General features: G+C 39.8%; 1 protein-coding gene across 1 annotated transcript; it reads left to right on the forward strand.

Moving 5' to 3' along the window:
* The first annotated feature begins 1,883 nt into the window (after window positions 1-1,883).
* On the forward strand, window positions 1,884-20,980 carry LOC575181. Its single transcript, XM_030983839.1, has 8 exons — window positions 1,884-2,600; window positions 2,978-7,577; window positions 8,115-8,255; window positions 8,711-8,865; window positions 10,275-10,367; window positions 13,657-13,884; window positions 14,296-14,694; window positions 19,713-20,980. The coding sequence occupies exons 1-8, from the start codon at window positions 1,884-1,886 to the stop codon at window positions 20,616-20,618; spliced, it is 7,239 nt and encodes a 2,412-aa protein (XP_030839699.1). The 3' UTR covers window positions 20,619-20,980.
* The last annotated feature ends 425 nt before the right edge of the window (window positions 20,981-21,405 follow it).

The following is a 21,405-nucleotide window of genomic DNA, read 5'->3' on the forward strand; positions in this document are numbered from 1 at the left end:
GTCGATCAATATATACCAATAAATAAAACTAAGGTAAATAAATAAATAAAATTAAAATGTGAAAATCGCGCCGACCGATATTTCGCGCGATTTTTTTTAATTTTTTTTTTATTTTGGGGGGGGGGGGGGGTAAGGAGCACTAATTTTTGTTCTTTTGCCTCCTTTTTCTATACCCCCCCCCCCCATACACCGCGTACACGACCTGTCTGAGCCATATTGAGGGAATACAAGTTGCGGAGACAACTGGCAGGGGGTTCACAGCTATAGCTGCCCTTTTACCATAGTACATCTCTATGCCTTTTTACCCATTCTTCAATATAGCCTATAGCTTAGTTATAAGCCTCCCTTTTTGTTTGTTAATTCAACCGTGCTTTTTGTATTTTGTTGTCCGAATTACGAACACGCACCAAAGAAGAATGTTCTATGGTCACGCACATTATTCACCATTTCTAAGGACGGGTGCAATAACATGCTCAAGCAGCGGCTATGTTGCACTTAAAATCCAGAGTCATAATTTAGGGACGCTCTGCTCATTTTCCTGAGGTAGAAACCAAGACGCCTAAATTGAAACTAATCCAGAATCCACGGCCCACTTCCACTTGCACGGTACGATCGTGTTGAATTTGTTCCACATGGGTTTTCTACACATTATTATTTTGTGCGGTATAAGGTATAGTTGTACCGTACGCGTACGTACGTATACATGCTGCATGCATGCATGCATGCTGAACTCGATGAGGCCGCGCGTTGCGCTCGAAGCATGCTAGTTCGAGGGGAAAGGAAGAAAACGAGGGTCTTCATAATCAGATGCAGTAAGCATGGTAAGACTTGAAATTCGTCAACTATAACCAGATGAAGCGGTGTGAGGCAACATATATTCATTCTACAGTCCGACAGAAGTAGGACTTTTGGAAGGACTGCGTTCCCTGCTCCTCAGCCTCGGCGCTGACTTTCCTCGACACGAGACAAGTACTGAAGTCTGAAGTAGAATCTACTGTCAGTGTCAGTAAATGACCATCAACTGAGCTCAGTCAAGTCATGTTTCTGTGACAGGATGATGATGGAGACACCAAATAGCAGTCATCAGTTTTAAAGCTAAGTTCAGTACTCTCATTCTCAAACCTGAAGTATTATGAGGCAGGATATCAATGACATGTGGTAACTTTTCTTGTGATGCCAGAAAACAATAATTAGTGTCATTTTTTAGGGAAATAAATTACAATATAAATAAAAATGAGTCGCCAGAGAGGAGCAAGTTGTTGGAGGTGGGTGATAGGAGGGAGGTATTTGTAACTGCATTTGAAGTTGATAAGCAAGAGAATGCATTTCGATTTTGGGGACAGTTTGACAATGAATCTGTGGAGAGGCTGGAGACTTTGATGCAAGAAGCACAAGTGCACGCAGAGCAAGATGTGTTCCACCTGTGGGATCACTTTCGGCAGGTGATACGTGCCTAGCAAAATTTATGGAAGATGGGCAGTGGTATCGCGCAAGAGTGGAGAGCGTCACTGGCAATGATGTCATTGCATACTTCATAGATTTTGGGAACACAGAGATCATTCCAAGAGTCAGAGTGAGGACTGTTCAGAAAACGAAGAGTGTTTTTGATCTACACCGCAAGCGACTAATTGCAAACTTGCCAATGTGGAACCTATGCTGGAACATCATCTTTGAAGGCAGGCACGTATGATTACATACGCAAGCAGCTAGAATACCAAACCTTCGCAGCAGAAGTTTATTGCAAAAATTGGAGGGAACCTGGAGGTGAAGCTGTGTGATATAGGCAGTGGGAAGGACGTTGCGCAAAACATAATCCGTGATGGATTCGGACAAGCAGCTACCGGTGAAGCCAGCAGCCATCAAAGAAGAATGGATTCAAGACGATGGGACTGGACGTCGGCAGTCGAGATCGTGTCTTTGTTAGCAATGTCAACACTCCAAACCAGTTCTGGATTCAACAAGAGATGATGACAAAGGACTTAGATGAACTCATGAATGACATGCTGACTCACTACTCACAGGCACCAAACAGCACTTCCAAGAAGAGGCGTTTTTCGAAAGGAGACCCTTGTGTGACTACTTTTTCAGATGATGGTAGCTACTACAGAGCTGTGATCACAAATACAATGGGCCCTAACAATTATGAAGTGTTCTTTATTGATTATGGCAACTCGGACATCAAAAGAGGGGAGGATTTGTTAGAGGTGCACCCCAAATTCCTCCTCCTACCTGCAGTTGCTATCGAGTCCTGCCTGAGTGATGTAGACCCAGATTCTTGTAATTCTGATGCAACTGCTGGAAGGTTTGAAGAACTGGTAGTAGAGAAGACAGTTTGCTGCAAAGTGACCAAAAGGATTGGAGACAAGTGTTCGTTGCTCATGGTGGATCCAACAGGTGGAGAAAACGCTGACATCGCAAATGCGTTGGTGAAGGAGGGGCTCGCAGGACGTCCAAGTCAGGGTAGCAGTCCACAAGCAAAGCAAAGCCCTCATCAGGGGTACAGTGCTCGCAATATCCCAGCTAGAGCTGGAGATGCTGGAGAGTCTCCAGCTAGGGAGTTGGATTTCAACCTGCCCAAGTTCAAGAAACCGCAGATAAGAGTTGGTGATCAGCTGGATGTGCAAATAACCTTTGTGAAAAGTGGAGCAGATTTTTCTTGCCACCTAATGAAAGATGCAGACAAGTTTGATCCAATGATTGATAATCTTCATCAAGCCTACTCTAATATCTCTCCTGGGGATCAAGGGATCCGGCAAGTTGCAGGAGGCCTTCCATGCTGTGTACAGTTCTCAGAAGACAATGCATGGTATCGGGCAGAGGTGACGTATGTACGGGGCCAAGATGTTGAAGTGCGCTATGTGGATTATGGCAATTGTGAGACAGTTACACCAGCTCAGTTGAAAAATCTAAAGCCACAGTTCTTCAGTCTACCTATCCAGTCTATTTTATGTAATCTTGATGGTATCTCACACACAAGGCTTCCAAGTCCACAGAAGTGAAGGACTTCATGGATTCAACCATAGCTGAACTTGACCTGGTGGCTACAATAGTTGGTGAGCAGAGAGGCACATATACTATTAAACTCACTGATCGCTCCAGTGGAGATAATATCAACAGTATGGTTGCTAATATGCTACAGGATAGCAGCCCCAGAGGATCACCAAGAGCAGAAATGCTGAAGGAGTACAAGACACAGACATTGAGGGAAGGAGAGGAGCTACCGGTCTTCATCGGCCATGTTGATGATCAGGGCAAGTGCTATGTCCAGAAGTCATCGACAGTTGGAGAGCTAGAAGCCCTTATGGAGCACATGAGCCAGCAGTTTGCAAACTTTGGATCTAGCATCCCAAAGTTGACAATAGGGATGTCATGTGGAGCCCAGTATTCAGCAGATCAGGCATGGTATCGAGCCAAGATCACTGGCATTCGTAAGAATGGGGACGTCGAAGTCACTTTTGTGGATTATGGCAATTCTGAAATGGTGAATCCAGGTCAGATCAAGATGTTGTCTCCAGACATGCTTGAGTTACCTGCGCAGGCCATTGCCTGTCTCCTAATTGGCCTTCCTGCTGGCCAACAGACAAGTGAAGAAGTTGCCAAGCTTCAGGGATACATAGAGAGTGAATGCACCCTTGAAGTGAAAGGAAAAGACAGGATCAGTGGTGTTTACAATGTGCGCCTAATTTCAGATGGGAAGTGCATCAATGATCAGTTTAGACAGCCTGTTCAACAGAGAAGACAGGATCAGAATGAACGTATTGTAAAGTCACCCCCTCGCAGTGATGGCTACAGTTCAGAAAGATCACGTCCAGAGAGAGAGAGATATGGATCACATGCTAAGTCACCACCACAGAATGATAGATTTGGTCAGCATATAGGCAAAGGCAGTCGTTTCAACAGTGATGGCAGTGGTGATGCCCCAGATAATTCAAGATTCTCGAAACCACGTGGAGATAGAGCTTCGGTGTCTTCTAATGTGTCGGACAGGTCCAACAAATCTGGTGGTCGTAGTTCTCGCTCAGATGACTCAAGAGGTAAGGGATCTGGCAGAAGGTCAGATGCTGTTTCATCTCCCACTAACAAAGAACCAGCAGTCCCTCTTCAATTCAAGGAGGTTACGTTTCCATCTAAAGGAACAGTGGATGTCTTCCTTTCACACATTAATAGTCCCAGTGAATTCTGGTGTCAAACAGCAGAATCAACGCCCCAGCTTCATAGAGTGATGTCAGAACTGCATGCCAGGTACAGTAGCCTTCGTCCAAATGACAAGAGACTGAGTAACACGACAGTTGGGACACCATGTGTTGCCAAGTTTTCAGATGATCAGTGCTGGTATAGAGCTGTTGTTGTGAACAAGTATGTCAGGAAGATAGAAGTGATGTTCGTTGACTATGGAAATTCTGAAAAAATGGCACTTGGCAACTTAAAGGAAATTTTACCTGACTTGGTGAAATTGCCAGTGCTTGCTGTCAAGTGTAGTTTGCAGGGTGACCAAGAGTGGCAGAGTGCACAAATTGATGCAATGAAAGAAGTTGCAAATCAGGTTGGGCCATTCAATTGTGAGGTAAAAACTGCAGACTGTGGAGTATACGAAGTAGAGCTGAAATGGAAAGGGAAAAGAATGACTCAAGAATTGAACAAGATCAAGCTACCAGCTCCACCAGTGGTGCCTCCTTCCAGGAAAGAAATGACAGCAGTGGCAGCTCCAGTCCTACAAGTACAAGAGGCTCCAACCACTACAAGGTCAACACCAGTGTTAAGTGTTAAGATTCCATCAGAGCAGAAAAGCTTGGTAGTTGACCAGATTGAGGATGTTGTCATCTCCTACTGGGAAGGCCCTTTCAAGTTCTGGTGTCAATTGGCCAAGAAGAGTCCAGAGTTAGATGCAGTAATGGATGGTCTTGCTAATGCAGAGTCGCAGAAGAAAGTAGATCCATCTGCTGTGCGAGAAGGGCTAGTATGCTGCGCAAAGTTTGCTGATGATGGTGCATGGTATCGTGCAAGAATCACCAAAGTCATTCCAGCTGGTTCCCCAGAAGTACTCTTCATTGATTACGGAAATCAAAGTTCTGTGCCGGTAGATGACTTGAGGGTCCTAGCTAGTAACTTGACTGTACTCCCTGCCCAGGCAATGCAGTGCAATCTCTATGGCCTCTCCCCTGCCCAGGCCCTGTCAACTCCAGCTGTAGAGAAGTTCACTGAGCTGACATCAGAGAAACAGCTGGTGGCGAAGGTCTTCAAGAATGATGTGTCCACACTAACGGTCACCTTGCATGACACAAATACAGAGGATGACATTGACATCACAGAAGAAATCAAGAAGGATGTCGGTGATGTGAAGGAACCAAGTTCATACCCTCTTTCAGAAGTCAGCACTTCGACAGAAACTGTTTATGTTACCAATATTGATGCTAACTCTGGCAAAGTCTTCCTTCAACTTGCCTCTTGTACTGAGGAACTAGACTCAATAACATCTACCCTGCAATCTGTCTATGGATCATGTAGTCCCACAGAACATCAGCTTCTCCAACCTGTTCCTAGTCAAGCTTGCTGCACCAAGTTTTCAGAAGATGAACAGTGGTATAGAGGTGTCATTACTGCTACCACGTCTTCCACGGCTTCGGTCCTCTTCATTGACTATGGAAACAGTGAAGAAAAGCCCATTAATGAGTTAAAGCAGCCGACCGAAGACCTTCTCAAAGTGCCACAAATTGCTCTGGAATGTTGTCTAGATGGAGTGCAATTGTTACCTTGGACACAGGGGGCTGCTGATCATTTCCTGAACATCACTGCAGAGAAAGAGGTATCCTGTACCTTTTCAAGCACCACTCATCCATGTTCTGTTTCTCTAAAAGATGACGCAGTGGATATCAATGCAGAGATGGTGAAATTTACAGGTGCAGGAACAATAGCACAACCAACAGAGTATCCCCTCCCATCTGTCAGTGCAGGAGCTCATCTGGGGTATGTTGTCAATGTCGATGCTGGAAGTGGTAAAGTCTATGTCCAACGTTCATCTGCAACGGAACAACTGGACTCGGTAACAGCTATGCTGGAAGCCACATATGGGTCATGTGGCAGTGATTTTCAACTTGCAGCACCAGTAGTAAAACAGGCATGCTGCACAAGGTTCTCAGAGGATGGCCAGTGGTATAGAGGCAGCATTACCACAATCTCAGATAAGTCAGCTCATGTCTTCTTTGTAGACTATGGCAACAGTGAGGAAAAACCAGTCAGTGAGTTGATGACTCCAACACCGGAGCTACTCAAGATACCACAGATTGCTTTGGAGTGTTCTCTGGATGGAGTTCCCAAGTCTCCATGGCAACAAGATGCTGCAGATCATCTGATCAATGCTTCAGCAGAGAAAGAACTGACCTGCTCGTTTGTATCAACCACAAGCCCTTTTGTTGTTCATCTGAAAGATAATGATGTTGACTTAAATGCTGACATAGTCAAACTAGTAAAGGGTGTAGAGAGCAAAGTTTCAGACCCAGTGGTATCATACGCATCTCCACAACTAGCTTCTGGAGTACAAGCAGGCTATGCTGTAAACGTAGATGCAACAACAGGAAAGATCTTCATCCAGCTAGCGTCTGCAACGGAACAGCTTGACACTATCACAACACTACTGGAAAGTACTTATAGCTCCTGCAGTGAAAGTGAACATCAACTCCAGCAACTATCAGGAGACCAAGCATGCTGTACAAAGTTCACAGAAGATGAGCAGTGGTACCGAGGCATTGTCATGACAACGACCTCATCCACTGCCAATGTGTTCTTTATTGACTATGGGAACAGCGAAGAGAAGCAGTTCTCAGACTTGAAGGCTCCTACAGCAGAACTCTTGAAACTACCACAAGCTGCCATAGAATGTCGGCTGATTGGTTTGGCAGAAGTGCCATGGCAACAGGATGCTGTGGACCATTTCTTGAACATCACCTCTGAGAAGGAGCTCACCTGCTCATTTGATGCAACCAAGAAGCCTGTCCTGGTCAAGTTGAAGGATGGTGAGAAGGACATCAATACTGACATGATGGCTCTTGTAGGTGAGAAGCCAAAGGAAAGTCCTGAAGAAGTAAAAGAGTACAAGTCCTTGAGTACCTCACTTCAGGAGCAAAAGAGAGCTGAGATTTACATAACTGCAACCACTTCACCAAGTGAGTTTTGGATCCAGCCCCTAGCCGGAGAAGAAGCCCTTGCCATACTCATGGATGAACTGAACACCTACGCTGAGAATCCAGACACCACTGCACTCGTCAACCCTACAGTGGGAGCTCCTTGCGTGGCCAAGTACTCGAGCGATGAAGGATGGTATAGAGCAATCGTCACGTCCTTGGAGAAGGATTCTGCAACTGTCCAATTTGTAGACTATGGAAACTCAGATTCTGTTGGGTTGGTGGACCTGAAGGTGATAACTCCAGAGTTGATGGTGCTGGAATCCCAGGTCATACGTGGTTCTCTTGCCGGTGTCGGCCCGGTAGATGGGGGCCAGTGGAGTGGTTCAGCTGCTGAGTTCCTTGAGACTGCTGTGGCTGACAAACTGTTGCTGATGGTAGTGGTTGGTGAATCAAATGGTGAGTCAAATGTTTCCTGATACATATCTTCAAGAAAAAAGAAAAAAATCAGAATGATTAGGGTTAATACACATGTATCAAAATTTCTTCATGTATTTTCAGTTTTCCCCTTTTTGAGTAGGAATATGTTCTGCAAAATAAAAGGATGTAATTACCATTTTTGCAGGTTTTAGTGTTGGTCCTGTTGGAATACATTTTTTAAATGATTTGATTTCTTATTAATATGTATCTAATCAAGTATATGATTTATTTTCCATATCAGGCAATTCTATTAATGCCCCATTTATTATTTCAAAGTGACAAGCAGTTGTTTCTGACATTTATTTTCATTGATAAAATCATTTATGCAATGGCTGTATGTGTTAAATTCACGCTGAATATTTAACATACCGTAAGTATTTATCGCAAATGCTTAGAATAAAAACCAAGATGAGTAAGTTGATTCTCATTTGTCTGAATACTCTCTCTTGATTGTGCCTGAGGTAATGCTATCTCCTCTTCCTCCAATCCTTTTTTCTTACGATTTGCACCTTACAGGTACCTTAGCAGTGAAATTGATGGACATGGGCATGAATATCGGAGATGTGATGGTAGACAAAGGCCATGCTGTGTCTACTGCTGAAAGGGTCAGGCAGTTTCCCTCTGTTACTTCCATTGCCTCTACAGCCAGCTCGTCAGGTAATGTGGATATAGTTTTGTCTTCAAATGAATACCTTGGCACTCTACAGTGTATGTACATGTATGTATCTGGGAAGGGGGGTGTAATTTATCTGTTTGATGGAAAGACAACGGACATCAAAGAATAATTTGCTTGTCCTTTTGTGTACATTCAGAAACTTTTACTTTGTAATAAAACTCGTTTCCTTTCAGCAACCACTACAAAGTTGCCAATTTGTAATGTGGGGTCACTATAGTTGAATCTTGCTTAAAATTGCAGAGCAATCTACTTCTTTCAGTCATATACAAAACAAAAATCACTGTGAACCTCTGAATTTTGTATGGGCATGTTCACACAAACTTCCTAAAAAAGAGAGTTAGTGTGGAACTCTGCTTGCCCTGAACTTTACCTTGTTATTTACAAATTTTATTTTAGCAAGAGGATAACCTTCTGTTTTTGTTTGTTGCTATAACAGGTGAAGCCTTAGAACAAGCATCCCTTGAGTTAGTGGAGCAGGTTCTCTCTGCAAGCCTTCATGAGCTAGGACTTGATGTAAGCGAGGACGGGATGGATCTTGCCGAAGCAGACATGGATACTGGTTTACCAGTGGTAGTAGAGGAGAAACAGGAGGTAACTTTTAATTTGTTTATTTCAGTCATGTCAATTGCCATATCAAATTTACCTCTTTTCCCATCCTCTTTGTCTTTTCTTTCTTTCTATATTTCTTTCTTTCTATATTTCTTTCTCTGTTTCTATGTTTCTTTCTATTTGTATTTCTCTCTCTCTGTTTCTGATTCTCTCTCTCTCTATCTCTCTCTTCCTCTCTCTCTCTTCCTCTCTCTCTCTCTCTCTTCCTCTCCCTCTCTCTTCCTCTCTCTCTCTTCCTCTCTCTCTCTTCCTCTCTCTCTCGTCCTCTCTCTCGTCCTCCCTCTCTCTCAATGGTCCAAATTCACAAAGCAAGGTTTGAGCTCAGACCAAGGTTTGAGCCCAAACCTCCTTTTGTTTCGCCAAACCTCCTTTTGTTCTTTACAAACCAGGTTTGTAAAAAACATGTAAAACGTGTCGTATGACGTACGAAAACCAAGGTTTGTCGACAAACCTCCTTTGTGAATTCGGGCCGTTATGTCTATGCTGCTTTCCATTTGTATTCTTTTTATCAAGAAAGCCTACATGTAGCTTCTCTTGTGTTGTAGAACTGTGTTGTATTCATGAGCAAATAGTAGCATCTGCACGTTATTAACTTTTACACAGGTTAATCCTTGAACTTTAATGGCATCAATGAAACTTTCATAGATTGGAAACAGGGAATTTTGTAAATTGTGGAGAATGGAAAATTTGTGGAGGTTTTACACTTGTGAATGTTTCTTGTTTTACAGTAATCCATTGTCCCTTATTAAGGCACTTTTTTTTTTACATGTAAACGAATGGCAACTGCGTTCAACCAAGTTTCTGGGCGTATTCACCAAGCTCTGTGTTATTAGGATCCGGGCTAACTTGGACCCAGGGACAACTCGGCCCCATTGCAAAAACGGTCATTTTTTTTTCATTTTACCCTAACTCTAACCCTAAACCTGCAAAAACTGACCGTTTTTGCAGCGGTTCCGAGTTAGCCCGACTCCATGTTATTAGACACAGAAATGTGACACGTATGCACATTATATAAAAAATATAAAAAAATACTGCTGTTTTGCTGCATCATATTTTAATGAGGCCTTGGTTCTCCTGCTTCTTCTTTCAATGGCTTGCTTTCCCTTCCTCTCTTCCATGCTCCCAGCCATCTATCAAAACCCATTCAGACAAGACACGCTAAACCACATCCAGAAGAAAATTGCCATGGCAAAACTCTCTGTATAAATGAGAAGCAAGAGACAATATTTGGAGTGAAAAGTAAACATACAGGCAACATAGAGCCTTCACACATACTCCAACTTGAGTATTATGAGAAATGTGAAGCACATGTCGCCTAGTGTTCGTCTTTCCCTCTGCCCTGGCTCTCTTTTTTAATCTGCTTCATTCATTCATATCTAATACTCCACTAGACCGAAGCCATAGCCCACATGGTGCTTGAGAATCTCCTTGCAGAGATCACAGGCAATATCTCGCTGAATCTGCTTGGTGTGCAAGTAGATCAGGTATGTCAAATGTTGTCTACAGCCCACCGCACTCTGTGCGACCCGACTATGATCCGATTCAGGAAGAATGTGCACTAGCATTCAACACAAACCTTCAAACTTGTCAAATCTGGAAGGACAAGTTTCTGAATAATGATATGAACAGAGCTGCCAACCAGTACGATTTTATCATATTTTGTATGATTTTAAGAAGTAAAAACTACAGTATGATTTTTCCTCGATAAAATACGATTTTCAAAAACCCCCCCAAAATAAATTTACTTTCCGAAAATTTGATTGTGCTTGTGTATGTGCCATTTTCAATGGTAAATTGCCCATTCTCTCCTGTAAACTATACCACAAGCTTACATCTGACATCGGCAATTTGGGAGATGTTCGTTGGTTCATCGAATGCCCCAGTCCTGACGAAATCATGGATTTTTAACCAATGGTCCATAAAAATACATTTACATGCTGCTCATTGGTTCATTGAACGATCATTCATGACAAACTCTTGCATTATTCAACAAAATGTTTGTAAAATGTACTCGTGCATTATTGTTCAAAATGCCGACGAACACAGTCTAACAAAAATAAATTACTTATCGATCAAAAATGGGATTTTTTTTGGAAAAAAATGGGATTTTTGTTCTATTGGGGTTGGCAGCTCTGTATGAATACTACAATAACAGAGCCTTTGAAGGAGGAAAACCCTTCTCAGCTCAGAATCGTAGTGATGTCATTTCAGTTTCACAATTGTCTATGATTTGAAGCCGATTGAGTTTTTATAGGGACTAGAAGGCTTAAAGAGAAGGTTGAGTTCTGGGGGAGAGGTGAACAATTCTTTGTGAGCATTATCATTGTTATGCGAGTGTGGAAGAACATCAAAGAAAAAATTTCCCTGAAAATCATGGCTCTTCAAATACCTTCATATTCCTTTATATTCTAAATAGATGACAAGTAACAGCTTAAAGTGACTCGGTAACATTGTTGAATGTAGATGAAAAAATTGCTTAATTTTTGTATAAAATGTTACTTATTTTATTCCTTCTACTGTACTAACCCTCTGACATGCAAAAAGCCCTGAACAAATTCTCAAACAACAAAGATATCTATGGTTTTCTTAGAAGGCGTCACTGTGCAACACCCTCTAACAGTGATTAACAGTAAATTCTCCCAACTAATTTTGAATTTTCCCAACCGTTTTCCATGAATAAAAAAAGACATAAAACAGGCTATTAAAAATCTGTCAACACTTAAATGTCTAGCATGGTATGTAGAGCCAATGTATTGCTTTGTGATAATTTACATTTTGTGATTATTCACCTAAAATGTAATTAAATTAAATTGTAATAATATAGTTGGGAGAATTAAGGAATCGATCAGATCAGTTTTTCCCAATTTGTATCATTAACATCCGTTTTCACTAAAATTTTCAGATTATCTTTAATTGTACATCTAGCATTGAAGTCACTCTCTTAGCACCACTATCTCTCATCTGAAGAATGTTACCAAGTCCCTTTAAACATGAGGCCCTATTTTTATGCTTCATGTTTGTGTAGTCCCATACACATGTTTCTGTGAACGATGCTTGTTACTTTACATAGACTGGGCCAAATTTCTTATCATTTTGATGACTGCAGAACCTTGCAGTACACGCACACCAATACTTATATGCTACATGATCAACCTCTTCCTCGTCGATTCCACACCGTTTCTTTCACAATGCAATCACATAACCAGAACTCAACTTTATCTTTTTTGGTATTCGTATCATTATTCAGAAACTCCATTAGGAAGATTATATTTATTTAGATTTCCACATGCAATGCAACTGCAATTTCTTTAAAAATCAGATCGCAGAAAGATTGTATATGTGTATGGGTGCTGTGAGCTTCATGGAAATGGGTTATCTGGCACTTTGTCTACAATAAAAGGGAATTTATTTTGGGCTCAAATGAATTAACATTTTATTGATGTCCCATAGCCCATGTTTTTTTAGCAGAGGCCACAGGCAATATCTCACCAAATTTGCTTGGTCTACAATTACATATAGATAAGGTCTGTTATTAGTTGCCCAATGCAAATGGGTCTGTCTTGAAAAAAGAAAACTCTTAGCTTCACTGAATCTTAAAATTGTGACCTCATTCCACTACAGATTGTTAATATTTGTTCCTTTTCTCTCCATTCACCAACTTTTCAGGTATGCCATTTTAACATTCATATAACTTTTGAAAGTCTCACTGATAACCTATAAAATTTCACTTTCATTTTACGCAGCAGTCTTTCAGTTGTCTGTCATTTTCTCGTTCGTCTTCAAATAAAAAAATTTTCCTCTCTCACCGTATTTGTGGCTTTTGTGTTTCTCATTTCACCCTCTCTCTCTATTTTAATACTATACTAAATCTAGAATTATTGTATCTTTTAGCTTTTACCGTAATTGTCCTGCTCCTAATCTTTGGAATAACCTACCACCAGCCATAAGAAAAGTCCCATATGTTGCTGTATTCAAAGTTTTGTGGAAGATGCACTTGTATTCAGAAGATTTTGAATAGTTTTTGGTCGTGTGTCCATAAAGTACATGTAGCACTGTTAGTTTTTTTCATTGTACAGCCCAGTAGTGTTATGCAGGCCTGATAATTATCCGATTTAGATCGGTTTCCCGATTCTTTTTTTTTCTTTCCCCGATTTTTTTTTCTTTTTTCCTTCCCGATTTTACCCCTATTTTCCCCAGATTTTTACCCAATTTTCTTACTAGTAAGGGGGGGAGGGGGAAGTTGTTAGATGCAATTTTTTTTTTTTACTCAAGGGGGGGGGGGGGGGGGTAGTTGAGGAGAAGTGCTCACCATCACCCCTGGTTATATAAATTGATCTGATTATTATCATTATCTTTGTTGTTCTAAACTAAATACTGGACCTTTATAGGGCATGGTGTCTTTTAAAAGCCATCCTGCTATGCAGTCCCACAGGTGGTTTAAACAAACCCAACATTACTGTACATGTGCATCAATGCAATTAACCCTGCATAAGTTATATCTGTTGGGACCGCGAACACAAATTAGACATAGGAAGTGGAAATGACACATATTTGTGCTTTGTTTGGTATTAAACAAGTTTATTCCTCTTGTGCGACTTTCAAAATGGGACCTTGAACTTTGTATTGACATATCATAGAACTCTGTTTGTATGAAGGTGAATGGTGGGAAAAAGAAATTGTAGTGGAAAAACAATCTCCAGAAAACTATTGTATGAAACATGCTCGTAACGTTCATGGCAGCACGAGAGCTAACCAGTGTTCTTGCATCTGTAGGAGGTAAGCAGTGCTGACAAGGAGCAGAAAGAAGGAGAGACAGAAGACGACGGAGTAGAGGAAGATCAGGAAGCAGAAGGTGAAGAGCCTTCACAGGGAGTCAAATCTGAAGAAGATGTCTTCGATGAGAACAAAGAAATTGAGGAGATGCCAGAAGAGCAGAAAGCAGAAGAGGATATTATGATGGAGGAAGACAAAACGGAACATGCTGCACTAGTTGGACAGAAGGTATGAACAATGATGAAGAGAAAACAAATGCATTTACATACATCTGACAAAACACTAAATTTCTCTAATTTGTGAAATATTCTTGTTGTGAAGATTGACTGTCATTTAGAGATTGTGAAGAGTATCATATTGTAAAGGTTTCTGGTTTCATATTAACTCCATACTAACAATGATTTCTTAATAGGAATACTGAATCCTCAGAATTATCCTTTGTCTTTAGTATATTTTTCCTCCTAACTATTTACACACAAGGATATCTTATGGGAAATAATGAAACCCACAGAACAACCTTTATCTTGTATACACTTTTGGTCCAGACTGTGCTTCCAATGATTTCCGAAAGTTCCAGAAGCACCCCTTGTCTTGTGTATAGCTGTGTTATAATTCTTCGCTCCCTTTGGTTTCTAAAAGGAAACTGATGAAGCCCCAGAAGGCACTGATGACCACCAGGAGGTAGAGAGCCTGCAGCCTTCAGAGACCAACCCTCAAGAAGAAGTTGCAGTTGCGGAAGATGTCCAGGAAGATGTCCAGGGCATGGCGGGAGAGATGCCTGAAGATGATACTCCAGAGGACGAGACACCGGTGGATGCAGTTCCTGAGGATGTGGTTGCAGAGGGTGAGGCCAGAGATGAACCTAAGCAACAGGCTGAGGGCGAGACTGAGAATTTGGGAGACGGCGTAACGGAAGATGTACCTGAGGCGGATGCAGCCGTGCAGGAAGATGAATCCCTCAAATCGGACAAGGCCTTCCAGTCGGACGAGGACTGCTTCAAGGATGCGGTTGCCGCGGAAGCAGACCAGCACAAAGCGGTAGGTATTCAACTTTCCCAATCCTTGTTCAAACATGATGTGCTAAACCACCTCAAAAAGAATTTCTGCATTAAAATAAAATGATGTGAGTGGTGCTTCTTCAATAACCTACAGATTAGTGGGTATGCTTAAGGGCTTTTGTTGCATGCAGCTACTTGATACACACTTGCCATTCATTTACCATGAATGGGTATACAAGTCTGCACACAGCAAACTCGTAGTCCACTCAACAAATACCCCCTCATCTCTCGGTGAGTCTTCTGGTGGAGCAAATGTCAAATAAGGCTTTTACCATATGGGTAAAAGACAGCATTACATAAAGCTTATTGGTCATAAAATTGAAGGCTTATCCCTGTGCTGTGGGGTAACACCTGTATGGTGTCAAATTCCCCATAAGACTCCACTTTTATGTGTTTATAAGTGTGACAGACTTGTATTTTAGTGCATACGGTATTTACAAGTGTCGTTTTGTGCGAAATGGTCTTTCTTGTGTTATGTGCGTGTATGCAATTGCTTGCATGATTTGACTACATCAAACTTAAATTGATTTTTTCTTCTGTTTTTTATCATTATTCAGTAACACTGCTATTTTCTTCTTTTTTTTATTTTGGTATGTGATTGTCTATTTCTCGATCATTTTGCATGTGCAATAGTCATATTTTGTTGTGATAATTACATTTATTATATTCCTTTGCATGTAAATTTTTTTTTCATTACCATGTCATTAATTGATTTCATTTTTATTCATGTTTATTTTCTTTATTTGTTACACCTTTGAAGAACTAGCAACATACGATTTACTTTAAAATCCTAAAAAGGTGAGAAAAATGAGTGAATTATATACTTTTTTTCATTTTCACTCTGCAGAAGTGATGTGCATATAGAATATAGAGACACTGTAGATCAAGAGTTTCCAAAACACTGTAGTATGTTTTCATATATCCTCAAACCTTCACTTGTCTATAAGACATTCATTTCCATGGGTCCTGAATGTTCGTTTCCATGGGTCCTGAATGTTCGTTTCCATGGGTCATGGTGTTCGTTTTAATTGGTGATCATTACAGAAGTACTTGACAGTCTTAAAGCCCCACTGCACTACTTAAAGCTACTTGCGCCCTCTATACAGCCAGCTATTCTTAAGCGGTACCCATTGATCCCCCATGATGTTCTTTTTTTTATGTTAATTGAGAGCTGATTTGATGAGATAACCACCTGCCAGTGACCTCGCAGGGAGGCTAATCCCTCCATGCTAAACCAGTGCAGAGGGTCTTTAATGGGAATTCCACCCTGATAATTATCTAGTATTAATAAAACTAGAAAAAAAAGTGAAGCACAAATTGGTAACACTGTCACATATCTTGCACGGTCCTCTCCAATTTGCTCTGTTTCATATTTCTGTTCTGTTTCGGTTGCGTCGGTAGATTCAGGTTTAACTGTACTTCACCAACAAATAATTTCATTTTGTTAGTTATTGATGACGGAATAGATTTGTTTCATACAGAGGTTGCATAAAAACCTATTTGCAATAATTATTTTTAGGGTGTTTGTATTCATGATTCAAAATTTTCTTCAGGGAGAATAGAAACTTGCATTTTTTTTTTTACCAGAGAGTAAATGTGATATGACCTCGCAAGATACGTCACAGAATTGCCAATTTGTGTTTCATGGATCACAACTTCAAAAATTCATAGCATCCTGATTTTCAATCAGATTTCACTCATACTTTCACAGACCTATTGCTCTCATTTTTGTGCCTCCGCTACAAAGTAGTCAGAGGCATTATGTTTTTGGGTTGTCCGTCTGTGCATCCCGTTCTTGTAATCACGTTATCTCAAGAACCAATTGATCGATTCCAGCCAAACTTGGGTCATGTATGTATCTTGCAGAGCCAATGAACTGATTTGATTTTAGGGTCATGAAGTCAAAGGTCGAGGGCTAATTATGTACCGGTATGCAAAAATAGCTTGTGATCGCATTATCATTAGAACAGATGGACGGATTACCATCAAACTCAAAACTTGTACATTGTATTATCTTGCAAAACCAGGACATGTTGCAGAGCCAATGAACTGATTATATTTTAGGATCATGAGGTCCAAGATCCTGTATATGTATGAAAAAAAGCTTGTAATTACGATATTCTGAGATCCTGTCAATGGATTACAATCAAACTTAATTTTTGTTTTTTAATTCTGTTTTGGTTTGAAAAATCACTATATGGCGGAGGCATCATTTTCGACTGCGTGCAATCAAAGTTCCATCTAGTTTCTGTTTATATTAAAACCAACGTAATATCAGGATTGACTTCCTCTTAAACCAGTAATAATGAACATCACCATGTTTATTTTATTTATTGTTTATACTAAAAAGAAATGATATTAATAATTCTCATAAATAGTAAGACTGAATATTTCTTGCTGCTTTCAGTTTATTCTTTAACCAAATGTTACACAGAAATTTAAATGAATATGTCAATTTCTAATGTCATGAAAAAAAAGTTATTAAAAAAATTTATCCTATGAAGAGGATATCTATTCATGCAGTATTTATCTTGAGATATTCATCATCATGTTAAAAGAACTATCGTTTTCAAAGTATTTTCTTGCACATAACAATTCATTTACATTATCATAAAGCCTACGTGTAAACCTGTCTTAGTGTTTTTGACCTCTCTATTTATTAATTAATTTATTCATTTATTTATTTATATGTATATCTCTGTCTATCTGCCAGTCTATTTATCTATCTAACCATCCATCTATCTATCTCTCCATCCATCTATCTATCTATTTATTTATGCATGCAGGCCACTCTTTATAGTTTACTGCTTATTTGCATACCAGTACACTATTCAATTTCTATAACAGTTCCTTTACACATACATATCTTTGTTATATTAGCTCATTACTCTAGCAGATTTAATTGAAGCTAGCACACCAAATTTGACTTTAAAGAAGTAAACTGGTACTATCAGTCATCCAAATAATATTTTTTGATTGAGCATGCACATCCCTAATTTCCTTCCTTTCGATGTCATTACTTGCATGATCAGAAGCGAGGTGCGTGTAGGCCCATGTAGTCACATTTATGGAGAGGTAATGTTCCTGATTTTCATGTTAATTGGCTTGCTGTGTGCTTTTTCTACTTCTGTTGTCGTTATTTCCAGCTTTCCCTATATCCTTTGATTGAAGTTTTCTTGCTCTCCAGGGCCGGTATTCAATTCAATACTTAGCATAAGTAAGAAATTTACTAAGTAAATGGCTAAACTATGTACTTATCTTGTATTCAAATCACATTTTAGACTTATACTTACGTAGGGCAAAATCAAGTAAAATACTATTAACGATGTGACATCACACGGTCAATCAAAAGTAATGCGCAATTAATGCGTTGCAATAAATGCACGCTGATATAATTGTGCGCAGGTTATATACTGCGTAAGAAAACCATATGCCTGCCAATCAAGGCCTCCAAAAAATTGACTTAAGTCTGGTAGGGAGCTGTCTTAAAAGTTTAGGGTAAAATACTTAGCCAAAAGTTTGAATTGAATACCAAAATTGGCTAAGTATTTTATCTAAGCCAAATGCTAAGTAAAACGCTTAAATTTTGTACTTAAGTATTGAAATGAATACGGGCCCAGGTTTTGAAGAAGAAAAAAGTATCAGATTAGAATTAAAATAAAGACAAAAAGCTAAAACAAACAAAAAATGTTTATCAGCATTGGTCTTTTGTATTTGCCTTTCCTTGAAAATGCTAGCTTCATAGCTTGCTGTATTTCAAAAGGGGGAGGCGGAAGGTTACTGTCAATATCTGCACTATTAATCTAATTGCTTTGCTCTTTACTGTATTGAAACTTATTTGCATTCAGATGCTTTTTTTTCAGGGGGCGTAATTTAGCACTTTTTTTGAAATCTTGATACAGTATTATTTCAGTTTCATTTTTGTGCCACTTGACTACTTTGCATGCAGAAGTTGTGTAGTCTGTTCTATGCAGTATCACAGATGAGGTATTCCTTCATATCATTTTAATACACTAACAGTGTCAGTTTGTTGCTTGATGCTTATTTCAACCTTTCACTTTAAATGCATTAGTTTTATTTCTTTTACATTACTTGTGATAACAGATTTATTAATTTTCATGCACATGTAGTTCAATATACATGTAAATGATATGCAGTATGATGTATTCCCTTTTTTTCCTCTTTTTTTTCTGTGTATAGTCTTAATGCTTTCTTTGATTTATTTTACTTACATACAACAACAAAAAATACACCAAATAGACATTTTTTTCCTTGTATTAGCAATACATCTTACCAGACATGTTTACAAAAATTTATGAACCCATTTAAGGTTGAATTGCTCTGTAAGAAATTTATGAGCATTTGAGTGTTTAAATCTGCAAATTTCTATTCAAAGAATTAAAGTAAGTCTGTGCTGTTGTGTTAGGAAATCAATTTTCCATTCATGTCTCTATTCATGTACACATCATGTACCGTGTAGTCTATTAGATCTTGGGGGTGTTTCACAAAGACTAAGATCAACTTTAAGTTGGACTTAACTATGGCAGGCAGTTCATGCCACTCTTTGCTCTTATCATGATCACAAATCTACAGAATTTACATTTTTTGATAATTCATTATTGAAGGAAAATTTTTTATCTAAAGATCGTAATGGTGAGAGCAAATAGTGGCATGAGCGGCCTGCCATAGTTAAGTCCAATTTAAAGTTGATCTTGGTCTTTGTTAAAAAACACTCCTCAGTATTACTAGGATTACAACAAAAACTATATCTGAAGTTATCCCATCTATAAAACATCCTTGCATCTATAATTCCTCCATTGTATGTGGGTTGTCGACCTTTTCTTGTCAATATAACAAAATGACCTCACTTGTGCATGTAAGAAAGGACACAAGTGACTTGGTGAAAATCCATCTTTTGAGGGTGTATTGATTTAAATTTAAGACCTTTGCAACCTAACCTGTAAAGGTGTCATTAATATCTTGTTTTCTGTTTAATAGGTGGAGGAAAATAGAGCTACAGCTAATCTTCAAGAAGAAGAGGATGATGAGACAGGGTTTAGTGATGTGGTCCAAGAAATGGAGAACAATAACGCAAAGACTCAAGAGCAGAATATGGAACCAGAAGCAGATCAGTTAAAAACCGCAGTAGTTACCGAAGATGATGGGGTTGAATTCAGAGAAGATGCGGGAAGAGGAGATGAAGTATCCACCCTACCAGGGGATGATGCTGGGGAGGAACTTACGAGCATTGCTGATGAATCCCAAGGGGACTTGAGGGCTGAGTTTGCTGCAATCAACCTGGATGACTCCAAAGACTTCACTGAGGCAGAAAGTGGAGCTGTTGCAAGTGGCAATATTTCAGCAGCGGAAGATGATGTTGAGGGAGGTGTTACTCCTAGTGACACCAAGGGGATGTTGGAGGATGTTTTGCCTGAAGGTCAGGCGTTGATGGATGAAAGTGGTGATGCTCCAGTGGTCGCCAAGGAAACTGATGCAGAGAGTAATGCTGCGGAAAAGGATATGGACAATGACGCGAATGAGAGTTTTGAGACGGCTCGTGGAGACATCTCCAACATCACTAGTCCTGGAGGAGGAGACACTTCCCTCTACGCCAGCATGAGCACCATCTCCGTCGGGAGTGGTGATCTGGACAGCACCCTGGAGTGCGACAAGACTCTGGACCTCAGCGAGTCAACAGAATCGGGAACAGGCAGCGGGAAGGGATACGGTGAGGTGAATGGGGGTGGAGGAGATGCCCAAACCCTTTCTCCTCCTCGCTGTGATAGCGGAATCATGGAAGATAAAGAAGGGGGTGAGGAGGTGGTCAAAATCAGTCAAAAGGAATCTTCTGTGATGAGTGAAGCAGGTATAGTTGATGGAACCATCACCAATGGAACTGATTAGAATATCAAGTTTCGCTACATATTGCTTTTATGTCTTCCTTAATCAGGCATGTTTGACAGAAATGTGAATGCCTGGTACTGATATAATTTGTTTTTGCATGTTGCAAGGCAAAGATAATGCAAAGCTAATGAAGTACAAGAGAGTGTAAATAGAAATAACTTGTTGGTTCATTTTATATTCAAATACCTTGAAAGTTATACCCATTACATACATGTAGATGGTGGACTAGTTGGTTAGATTTTGTAGTGTGTTGGTTCATGTTATAATTGATATTAAAGGGGAAGTCCACCCTGAAATTAAGTTAGTTTTAATAGGAGTAGAAAAATGAGAGAAACAAGTCAGTGAAAGTTCGAGCAAATTCCGATTAAAAATAAGGAAGTTAGGATTTTTGAAGTTGTGATCAATCAAACACAAATTGGCAACTCTATGACGTATCATGCGAGCTCAACTTCCATTTGCTCAGTACTAAAAAAATCTAAAATTTTCATTTTCCCTCAAGAAAAATTTCAACCATACATGCACCCTAAATATAATAATTGCAAATATGTTTCTATACTCCCCCTGCAAGGAACAAATATATATTCCGTCATCAATAACGAAGAAAACATGATTTTATGGAATATTATGCACAAAGCAAATGAAGGAGAGCTCGTATAATAAGTCACAGAGTTGCCAATTTGTATTTGATTGATCACAACTTCAATAATTCATAACTTTCTTATTTTCATTCAGAATTTGCTCAAACTTTCACTCACCTGATTTTCTTATTATTCTGCCTCTTTCTCTT

This window comes from Strongylocentrotus purpuratus, unplaced genomic scaffold (assembly GCF_000002235.5).
Source record: "Strongylocentrotus purpuratus isolate Spur 01 unplaced genomic scaffold, Spur_5.0 spur5_scaffold_13, whole genome shotgun sequence".
Classification (NCBI taxonomy): Eukaryota; Metazoa; Echinodermata; class Echinoidea; order Camarodonta; family Strongylocentrotidae; genus Strongylocentrotus; species Strongylocentrotus purpuratus.

What these genes read in the sequence shown, in the direction of transcription:
- LOC575181 (XM_030983839.1), top strand. Translation starts at nt 1,884, where the DNA reads ATGGGACTGGACGTCGGCAGTCGAGATCGTGTCTTTGTTAGCAATGTC. An exon ending in TCAAGAAACCGCAGATAAGA is followed by an intron (nt 2,601 to 2,977) that starts GTTGGTGATCAG and finishes CTCACACACAAG; the next exon opens with GCTTCCAAGTCCACAGAAGT. An exon ending in CTCTACAGCCAGCTCGTCAG is followed by an intron (nt 8,256 to 8,710) that starts GTAATGTGGATA and finishes TTGCTATAACAG; the next exon opens with GTGAAGCCTTAGAACAAGCA.